This window comes from Sceloporus occidentalis, unplaced genomic scaffold (genome assembly GCF_023333645.1).
Source record: "Sceloporus occidentalis isolate IW3139 unplaced genomic scaffold, rSceOcc1.0.p SCAF_483, whole genome shotgun sequence".
NCBI classification, from domain to species: Eukaryota; Metazoa; Chordata; class Lepidosauria; order Squamata; family Phrynosomatidae; genus Sceloporus; species Sceloporus occidentalis.
The window spans coordinates 122355-132793 of NW_028317463.1; the positions used below are offsets into that span (position 1 = coordinate 122355).

The 10439-nt window shown below is 51.7% G+C and overlaps 1 protein-coding gene across 2 annotated transcripts; it reads left to right on the forward strand.

Moving 5' to 3' along the window:
* Window positions 1–3384: 3384 nt before the first annotated feature.
* On the forward strand, window positions 3385–10121 carry LOC149271626 (branched-chain-amino-acid aminotransferase, cytosolic-like). Of its 2 annotated transcripts, XM_089507265.1 has the most exons (10): window positions 3385–3393; window positions 5349–5549; window positions 5763–5873; window positions 6453–6572; window positions 6790–6953; window positions 7076–7218; window positions 9199–9284; window positions 9384–9524; window positions 9871–9945; window positions 10080–10121. In XM_089507265.1, exons 2-10 carry the CDS (start codon window positions 5439–5441, stop codon window positions 10119–10121), a joined length of 993 nt encoding a protein of 330 aa, XP_089363391.1. In that variant the 5' UTR covers window positions 3385–3393; window positions 5349–5438. The 2 variants fall into 2 exon arrangements, with proteins under 2 accessions (XP_089363391.1, XP_089363392.1); XM_089507266.1 differs by lacking the exon at window positions 3385–3393 and having other exon boundaries at window positions 5361–5549; window positions 6453–6590.
* The last annotated feature ends 318 nt before the right edge of the window (window positions 10122–10439 follow it).

The following is a 10439-nucleotide window of genomic DNA, read 5'->3' on the forward strand; positions in this document are numbered from 1 at the left end:
GCACTGAAAGGGTGAAGCCTGATGTGATAAACCTTTACCCCCCCAGCCCCCCCACTCACCCCGTGGTAGATTTAGTTACATTTGATCCGCTGCTCAGCTGTTGGTGGTATGAATGGGTCATTGTGAGCCCCACGAGACATCTTACGGGGCAGAACCTTATATAACGGTGCAAGAGGCTTCCTAGTTGCCCCAGTAAGTCAGGGACACGCGCCATGCGCAACCCCCCCACCCCCCCGCCGGGGGCAGAAACGCAGCTAAGGACACAAACCTCGATACAGAAGAAGAAACAATTCCAGTCCTGTTCTCATATACAATCCAAATTACATTAAATACCCCCCCCCCGCAGGAAAAGCCCAGATAGATACCCGCCCCCCCCAGGAAAAGCCCAGATAGATACCCCCCCCAGGAAAAGCCCAGATAGATACCCCCCCCCCAGGAAAAGCCCAGGGCTGGGGTCAGATAGTTCGGGATGTCAAAGTCAGTTCACAATCTCAAGGTCAGGGCTGGGGGTCCGCTGAGGATTTTAAGATAAGTGTTGGGGGTCAGTTTTGGAATTGGCTGTTCTGTTACTATGTAGCAGAGTGCGCCGGAGGGGCGGAGCTTTGAGACCTCGGGCTGTGCGTGCGCGGTGCGTCCCGGTTATATGTTTCTACAGATGAGAAACCAGAATATCGGGGATACGTGAGCCGGTGACATTGGCGTGTTCTGTGCCATGGGGCCGGCGGGTAGCGTGTCCTAGGCGTGTCTGTATTTACCGTGATTTAATTATCTGCTCCGTGCCTCTCCCCGGGGGCTGGTTGGGTTTTTCGGGAAGCCACCTGCTCCTGGCCACATCTACCTGTTCTACCGATCCCTGAACGGACTGCGGTTCCTATATAATCCCAGCACTGACTTTATATCCCGTTATATTATCAGAGGCTGAGATGGAACGGAAGGAAGTTTTACTTTACTGAGAGGGTGGTGGAGAAGTGGAACAGCCTCCCAGCAGAGGTGGTAGAGGGTAATCCAGTGAGGGGATTAAACGCGCATGGGATAGACATACGGCTCCTGAATCTAAGACGAGACCAACGACTGATTAAGGTTCGAGTCTTTACAGCAGGAGAAACGGGCGACTAGACGGGGGCCGGATGGGGCCGATCTGCCGGCAGGCTCCGTGTCGATTGTTTGTTGAGGAGTCTTTATCCCCGTATGACCCCGATTATCACGTTATAGAATGTTGGCTGCGGCTCGCACACGCGTGACACTCGGCTTCCTACCGAACGCTGCCAAAAATCACAGGGCGCGGCGCTCCCCCCCCGCGTACAATAATATAATATATATTTGTGTTCAGGGATTAATATAATCAATATCTGCGTATTAACCCCCCCGTATGTGTGTCCCATGGGAGCGTCCGCCTCAACTTCCTGTTCTCAGGGTCTGCACTTATTCCTCCCCATTAAGTTCTCGCTCCCCTATTGTTAAATCGCTTTGTAGGGTTGATGAGAAGTTTTGGGGTCTTTACGTTTTCTCCGCGACGCTCGGATTCTCTCGGCTGCCAATAAACTTCCTCCTGGAATTTCAGGTCTTTTTCGGGTCGAATGTAAAGAATTTCTGTTGAAATCATTAACCAGAAACCGCAGACGTCAAACCGGTTAAACAGGGATATCAACTCCCATCAATAACCGGCCCCTGTGGGCCAACCCTGCCCGGCTGCCATTCCCCAAAGCCGGTACCGGCAGGTGCCAGTCTGTGACTTACTGCCCAATACCACCTGCTTCATAAACCGGCAGCAATTAGAGGACGAGGGGGAGAGAAGTGAGAAGGACAGGGGAGTAAAGGATGGAGGAGAGAAGGAGGATGGAAGGGGGGGATGAGGATGGGGAGAAGAGGAGTAAGTATGGGGGAGTGAGGATGGAGGGGAGAGGAGGAGTAGGAGAATGGTGAGAAAGGAGAGGGTGGGGGAGAAGTGGTGATAAAGGGGGAGAAGAGTAAGGATTGAGAGGAGAGGAGTAAAGAGGGAGGGGAGAGGAGTGAAGAAGGAGAGCAAAGAGGAGATCGGAGGATAAGGGAGAAAGGATGGAGGAGAGAAGGGGGATGGAAGGGGGTGAGGATAGGGAGGAGAGGTGTATGTATGGGAGAAAGGAGTGAGGATGGGGAGGAAGGTAGATGGGGAGAGGGTTGAGGGAGTAAGGAGGGCAGAAAAGAGTGAGGATGGAGGGGAGAGGAGGATGGGGAGAAGTAAAGATGAAGGGGAGAGGAGTCAGGATTGGGGGGGTGAGGATGGGGTCACAATGGGGGGGCAAGGAGGAGATATGGAAGAGCGGTTAGGAGAGTAGGGAGGGAAAGGATGGAGAGAGGGGTCAGGATTTGGGGGAGAGGAGGGGATGGGGAGGGAAGCTTAGGGGCGGGACTTTGACGTTGCGGGGGCGGGGCGGGGCAGACCATGGCGAGCTGCGCACCGGGAGAGGTAACGGAGCCTGGGAATAAACCTCAGAATAAACCGCGAAAACCCGGGGGGGGGGGTGCACGATAAATCCGCTCACAATACATGACGGGGGCCGGAAACCCGGAGAGATAGAACCGGATGCTCTGCGAACGGACACCGAAAACGCGCGGATACACGGCACGCCCACACACGGATTACCCCTGTCATATACCTGCCCCCTGCATCTGCCCCTGTCATGTACCTGCCCCCTGCATCTGCCCCTGTCATGTACCTGCCCCCTGCATCTGCCCCTGTCATGTACCTGCCCCTGTCATGTACCTGCCCCTGTCATGTACCTGCCCCCTGCATTTGCCCCGGTGTGTTAGGGAATTTTAGGGAATTTCTATTTGATTCCTGTCTGGGGAGGAATAAATTCTATAAAAGAATCATCTGGAGCCTGGAAATTATATATAGAATTGGGGGGGATCTCAGAGCCGCTGACCTGCCGTCCGACGCACCCGCTGACACCACACACAGATCTGCCTCCCAGTCATGGGGGTATCAGTGCGACCGCCGCAAACATTTACAAATATCCTGTAATGATAAGTGGGGAGGAAAAGCATTGTAGTCCACTGAGGCAGTTGTGGATAGGTATAACAGCCTCCCAGCAGAAGTGGTAGAGGCTAATACAATGGCTTCAAATATTCCTGCCCCGCTAAATTCCCCGTGAGAAGATTATTGCCCCCGCAGCCAGGGCTTTACTGACCTCTGACCCCTGATTCCTGAGGCGATATCCATTTGGAAGGGGGTCTCTGATGATGTCATGAGGTCCGGGAATGACACAGGTAGGGGGGACGCCTAGGGATGACTGGCGGGCGCTCTTATTAACCCCTCTCTCCCCGCTCTCTTCTATGTTACAGAATTGTAAAGATGGCTGCCAGGGCGACGGGGGACGCAGCGATGGAGAACGCGCCGCCGACTCCTTCAAGGTGAGATTATGTGACAAGTGTCCCTGTTTAGTTTGGCCAGTCCCTCTCCCTTATCCCTGGGCTCCTCGTCCCTCCCCCGATGCCCCTCTTCACTCCCCTGATGCCCCCCATTCACGCTCTGTTCGCCTCTCTCCTCCTCTGAGGGTATCGCAGGGTTTCTCGGAACGTGATATAAAACAATGGCGTTTGTGACTCAAAATCATCAAGTTTTTTGGTCCATTCCCAGCGTTTTGGGGTAACTTTGGGTTAGAGGGGTAACTTGCGGTTGGAGGGGTAACTTGCGGTTGGAGGGGTAACTTGCGGTTAGAGGGGTAACTTGCACCAAATGGATCTAATAGGATCAGGTGCCTGCGCTGCCTGGGAATGTTAGGGGGATTTGGGGCTTTTCCTGGCAGTTTGGGGCAGTTTGGGCAGGAATGTATAAAGATTATTAACGCCGAGAATCGGATTTTAGGATAATCTGGGAACGCGTGACACCCGAGGGGGCAGTTTGCTGGGGCAGATCCGGCGCTCTCTCTCTTCTGGGTCTGCAGGGATATCCTAATATAAGTGACTCATATATCGCCATCATACTCCGCAGCGCAGTACAAGTAGTGCATAGCAGAACAATCCGCTCCTCCTATCCGCCACGTCCAAGACGGATGCCCCACACGGGGTTAATAAGATTGAAGCATGATTTACCCCGTTGTCCATGTAATTGCTCCTTACCGAGCAACGCTCACCTAAAGGGTTAACATCTACAGAATGCCGGGGGTGTCACTTTAACCCCAAGACCCTAACACCCCCTCGCCCCCAAATCCGACAAATGGCGGTGCAGCCTTTCGGTGACATCACAGCGTGAGATCTGATGTCACCGACCTTTTCTGCGCTGCTGGAAGAAACGTTCTGTTTAAACGTTTTTTTCTGCTGAGATGGCAACTTGTTTTATTTGTTTATTTGTCCCCGCTGGAGGTTTAAACTCTTTTTCCTCCCTGTGGGGGACGTTTTGGCTCAGGATGGGATGAAACTTGCGCTGACCGGACGTCCCCTGCTGGTAGACGAGGAGTTAATAATTCACGTGTCCGCGCGTCACGCTCATATCTCTCGTAGTAACCATAGCAACCCGGAGTCTGCCCCGTCTACTCGCCCGCTTCTCCCGCTCAGATATCATTAAATCAGAGGAGAATATGAAGGAGACCCCGGAATCTGCCCCTTCACCCCGAGACTGGGGTAATAACTCTGAGAATCTGCCCCTTCACCCCGAGACTGGGGTAATAACCCTTTTATTACCCCTGACCCAGTAGCTGCATGGCGTTGTCTTCCCCCGACCCACACGAGCACAAAATCGTCTTCTAAACTAAGAATGACGAGAACTCCATTTTTTTGATGTCGGCGAAGGTCACGCGATGAATGACCTCATAAGAAGGTCACTTTATATCAAAACCCCCCCAAAATGCGGGACGAGCCAGAAGACCCCGCCGAGACGCACAACAGGGAAGAAGCGGGGGTTCTCAGCGTCCCACTTGGTGGATCGGATCCTCCTTGGTCGGCCTCCATCGGCCCTTTAATCTCCGTCCTGTTTAGAACTTTGTTGCCACGTCAACAACTTCTTCACATCTTACGTCGCCGAGACCCCGAGACCACCAGCCCCACGCGTTTATAAATCTGAGCGAAAGATACAACTTTATATAAAATAATGGAGTTTATTTACACCGTTTAATGTATAAAGCCGTTCCCTGCTGTTTCTATACACATTATCGGGGCTTTTAGGGCCGTAGAACCCTGCGATCCCCTCGTACCCAGCAAACATTCTGACCTCCTAGAAAAGAGGGGCATCAGGGGAGGAGAGAGGGGGGCATCAGGGGGGGGAGAGAGGGGCATCAGGGGAGGCATCAGATAAGGAAATAGGGATTTGGGAGGGACTGGCCAACTTAATCAGGGACACTCGGGTGATTGTGAGGTTTCTTTGTTTTTAGGCATCAGACTTAATAATCAGCCGGGTGACCAAACCCAGAGAGAAGCCGGATCTGTCGGGCCTCGTGTTCGGCACCGTGTTCACCGATCACATGCTCACCATCGAGTGGACAGCGCCCACCGGGTGGCAGAAACCCGTCATTAAGCCTTTTGGGAAATTCTCCATTCACCCCGCGTCCCCGGCCCTTCACTACGGCATGCAGGTGAGTCGCCCCCCCATATCACAGCCCCCTATATATATACAGTATATATATATATACCCTATATATATAACCTGATGACACGGTTACAGGCGGCTCTCATGTCACTTTTTCCAGGTTTGTGAGTTTTTTACATTTCATTTTACTGACTGTTTGCCGGGATTGCCCTGCTTGTGCACAGGTGAATTGGTTTAACTCTCTACTCTCCGTGTCTAGCTCTTTGAAGGATTCAAGGCTTACCGAGGAGCTGACGGGAAGGTTCGCGTGTTTCGCCCCAAACTTAACATGGAACGAATGCTGCAATCTGCTATACGTATGTCTCTGCCGGTGCGTTATTCCCCCCCACAGCGCTGGTGCGAGACTTGTTTACTTTATCAGCGCCTGATCACTAGTGTAACGCTGAGCGTGCGGGAGAGAGCTGTCTGATCACTAGTGTAACGCTGAGCGTGCGGGAGAGAGCTGTCTGATCACTAGTGTAACGCTGAGCGTGCGGGAGAGAGCTGTCTGATCACTAGTGTAACGCTGAGCGTGCGGGAGAGAGCTGTCTGATCACTAGTGTAACGCTGAGCGTGCGGGAGAGAGCTGCCTGATCACTAGTGTAACGCTGAGCGTGCGGGAGAGAGCTGCCTGATCACTAGTGTAATGCTGAGCGTGCGGGAGAGAGCTGCCTGATCACTAGTGTAACGCTGAGCGTGCGGGAGAGAGCTGCCTGATCACTAGTGTAACGCTGAGCGTGCGGGAGAGAGCTGTCTGATCACTAGTGTAACGCTGAGCGTGCGGGAGAGAGCTGTCTGATCACTAGTGTAACGCTGAGCGTGCGGGAGAGAGCTGTCTGATCACTAGTGTAACGCTGAGCGTGCGCAAAGCGTCCTCGATTTCTCACACTCACATTTTCTGTGTTTCCAGGCGTTTGATAAGGAGGAATTACTGAAATGTATCCTGAAATTGGTCGATCTGGATAAAGATTGGGTTCCGGACTCCAGCGACGCCAGTCTGTACATCCGCCCCGCGTTCATCGGAACCGAGGTCCGTCGTCACGCCGTAGCACTGGGGGGTCTCGTGAAACACATTTCCTGTTACTTAATAGTAACGCGAATTTACTGTATCAGATAATATTTACATGAAAATATATAATAATATTTAATTATTTCTATGAATATATATAATATAATAATGTAATATTTACATGAATATATATAATAATATAATGATTTCTATGAATATATATACATTTATCGCTCAGGAGTCGCTGGGCGTGAAGAAGTCATCCTCCGCGCTGCTCTACGTCATCCTGAGTCCGGTCGGAGCTTATTTTGCCAAAGGAAGCTTCAAACCGATTTCTTTGTGGGCCGACCCAAAATTCGTGAGAGCCTGGAAGGGGGGAACCGGGGACTGCAAGACCGGAGGGTGAGGGTCCTCCCTGCCTTGGACCGCCACGGAGAGCTGAGGCAGCTACTGAATGAATAGGTAATTAGGCCCATCACGGGGGTCCTGCACGTCCTTATGGTGGTCCTTGTGTCATTTTTAAGGAACTACGGCCCGACCATCTACCCCCAGGAAGAAGCCATAGAAAAGGGGTGTCAGCAGGTGCTGTGGCTGTACGGGGAAGACGATCAGATCACGGAGGCCGGGACCATGAACGTTTTCGTGTTCTGGAAGAATGAGGACGGAGGTTTGTAGAAATGATGTTTTCTCACCCAGATTCTGCCTAGTAACACGAATTACTGAAAAACGCAAAAGTATGAAAACTTATGAATCCTGCAGCCCCCCATAGACTTATCAGTGAACCCTGCAGCCCCCCATAGACTTATCAGTGAACCCTGCAGCCCCCCATAGACTCATCAGTGAACCCTGCAGCCCCCCATAGACTTATCAGTGAACCCTGCAGCCCCCCATAGACTTATCAGTGAACCCTGCAGCCCCCCATAGACTCATCAGTGAACCCTCAGTGTTTGGTAGGAAACTCCTGGTCCATCCCCCCAAGAGAGAGGCGAGAGACCCTTAAAAAAGAGCAAACAGTAACTTTTAAACCTCCAACAACTCTGGTCATCCTCAGCCGGCAGCAGGCTGCCTAATAACCAATCAAATCGCTTCTCCGCGAGACGCGAAATAACCGGAGATTTGAGGGATTTTCACTGAGATTAGTGAGCAGATTGTGCCCCAGTTAGGGGCTTCTCTTAGCCTTGGATTTATTTATCCGGTAGGCAGCACCCAATCAAAATGATTTATCCGACGGAGGGAACCCCCCTCACCCCCCCCCCCCCCGCCCCAGATGATCTTTACCAAATTTGCTGACCTTTTGCATTTTTATGCTGGCCCCGGGGCTGGGAAAACCTAGCAGACTATGGCTAATGTGATTCATAAAATACTATCTTCAGCAAATGGGATACTCAGCATTTCAACGTGATGAGGCTCTCCTGGCTTTTCATAACTGAGAGGGTGGTGGATAAGTGGAACAGCCTCCCAGCAGCAGTGGTAGAGGGTAATACAGTGAGGGTATTAAACATGCATGGGATAGACATACAGCTCCTGAATCTAAGACGAGACCAACGACTGATTAAGGTTTGATTCTTTACAGCAGGATTCTGCCGATGGGTTCTGGGTTTTTAACCCGTTTCCACGGCTCCCCGGACGTCCGGGTCACTGGGGGGGCATTCCGAGCCGTTGCGTGTTGCTGGAGGATAAGTCGGTCACTCGCTGTCCTATTTATACCGTTAAGCCAGTTATTCCACGCAGCGGCCGAGTCATTGAGTCACTCGGACCTCCCGCTTGGGCCGTTTCCCAAATAATTCCCGCGGGGTCATCGCCCCCCCTTTTCATTCTCTATGTTTAAAGAGATGGCGAAAAACGAAACGAAGGGTTAAAAATCTTTATAAACCAGCTCTGTGCGATTAACCCTTTTATTACATGTCATCGCAGAATACTGAATTATAAAATAAATAAACCGCTAAGAGACACCCAGAACCCCCCAGCAGGTCGGCCCCATCCGGCCCATCAGTCGTTGGCCTTGTCTTAGATTCAGGAGCCGTATGTCTATCCCATGCATGTTTAATCCCCGCACTGTATTACCCGCTACCACCTCTGCTGGGAGACTGTTCCACTTATCCCCCACTCTCAGTAAAGTAAAACTTCCTTCCGTTCCATCTCAGTCTGTGACTCTCTAGTGTTAGATTGCGGTCTCTTATTATAACGTTTCTCCTCCTTTGAAATAAAGTTACTTTATGTATTTGTCTCTCTCCCATCACCTCTCTCTCTCTTCTCTCCCCCTCACTCTCCCCGTCTCTTTCTACCATCCTCTCTGTCTCCACTCTTCTCTCTCTCCCATCCTGTCTCTCTCCTCTCCCATTCCCTCTCTCTCTCTTCTCTCCTCCATGCTGAGAGGAGTTATTAAATTATTCTGTGCTCCATCTAAGGGGTGGGGGCAGTTATTGCGAATCTGCCCCCCTCATGGGTAAATTAAGTAATGGATTAATTTACAAACACAGAGATTCGCTGTTTAGATTTTCAAGAGCCAATGAGAATTTGTAAATGTATCCGACGCCTCGTTTAGTAAATACGTCCCTAAAAGAATGAAGGGAAATGTTTATTTTGCGTTTTCTTGCAGAGACTGAATATTATTGTGAGTTTTAACCTAAATCGCTGTTTATTGCAGAGGAGGAGCTGGCCACCCCCCCGCTGGACGGCATCATCCTCCCCGGGGTGCTGAGGCAGAGCGTTCTGGACCTGAGTCGCAAGTGGGTAGGTGACGATGCCGCGTAACGGCCGTAGCCAATCAGAGGCCTCGCGGTCACTTCAACTCCCACCACCCCCAGACTTATCGGCCGCGTCTGTCCGCAGGGTGAGTTTAAGGTCTCCGAGAGATACATCACCATGAAGGATCTGGTGGCGGCACTAAAGGCAAACCGCGTGAAGGAGATTTTCGGGACGGGAACCGCCTGCTCCGTGTGTCCGATCGGCAACATTCTGTACAAGGACGAGGTAAGGAAACAATTACAGGTGCTGGCTGGGCTTCTTCTGAGAGGGAGGATAAGCGGAACAGCCTCCCAGCAGTGGTGGTAGAGGGTAATACAGTGAGGGTATTAAACATGCATGGGACAGACATACGGCTCCTGAATCTAAGACGAGACCAACGACTGATTAAGGTTTGAGTCTTTACAGCAGGAGGAACGGGCGACTAGACGGGGGCCGGATGGGGCAGATGTGCCGGCAGGTTCTGGGTTTCTATGGCCCGTTACCACGGCTCCCCCGGACGGCCAGGTTACTGGAGGAGGAATTCCGAGCGTCGCGCGTCTGCTTAATGCCTGCGCTTGTTGTATTTCTGTAGAACCTGAGCATCCCAACCATGGAGAACGGACCTAAGATCGCCCGCCGGGCCCTCGCGGAGCTCAGCGACATCCAGGTGAGGGGGGTTTCTTCGTATTAACCCTTTGGTTCCCGCCGCTTGATTCTTGCCGTCGCACTGATTGCAAAGCAAAAAAAAGCGCTGTTGCCGCGCTGTTGCCGCATAAAAATTTTTTCCTCTTTGTGTTTCAGTACGGAAGAGTGGAGAGCGAATGGATGGCCACCGTGTCCTAAACGCCGCCGCTCCCACACCGTCCGCGAGGCACACGTCACGTGACACGCGTGACATCCGGCTATTCCGTGAGATAAATACTCCCGTTTGCTGACGCATCTATTACCCCCCTCCCCGTATCCCAAATCCTGTCAATCATTACATGTCGTGTTTTAGGTTCTTTTTCACTCCTTTATACAGAAATGTGTATTTTGGGTAAAATTGCCATATTTGGTGTTTATTCTCGTGAAAATAGTGATTTTCAGTATCAGTAAGTATATACCGCAGCGTTTAGGCAATCACTCACTAACACACACCTGGACACTCACACTAACCCCCCC

Bases quoted from the DNA above. Each gene is read 5' to 3' on its own strand.
- LOC149271626 (XM_089507266.1), top strand. From the start codon at position 5,439: ATGCTCACCATCGAGTGGACAGCGCCCACCGGGTGGCAGAAACCCGTC. The intron at 6,954-7,075 runs GTGAGGGTCCTC...GTCATTTTTAAG, and splicing joins GGGGACTGCAAGACCGGAGG to GAACTACGGCCCGACCATCT. The intron at 9,285-9,383 runs GTAGGTGACGAT...GTCTGTCCGCAG, and splicing joins TGGACCTGAGTCGCAAGTGG to GGTGAGTTTAAGGTCTCCGA.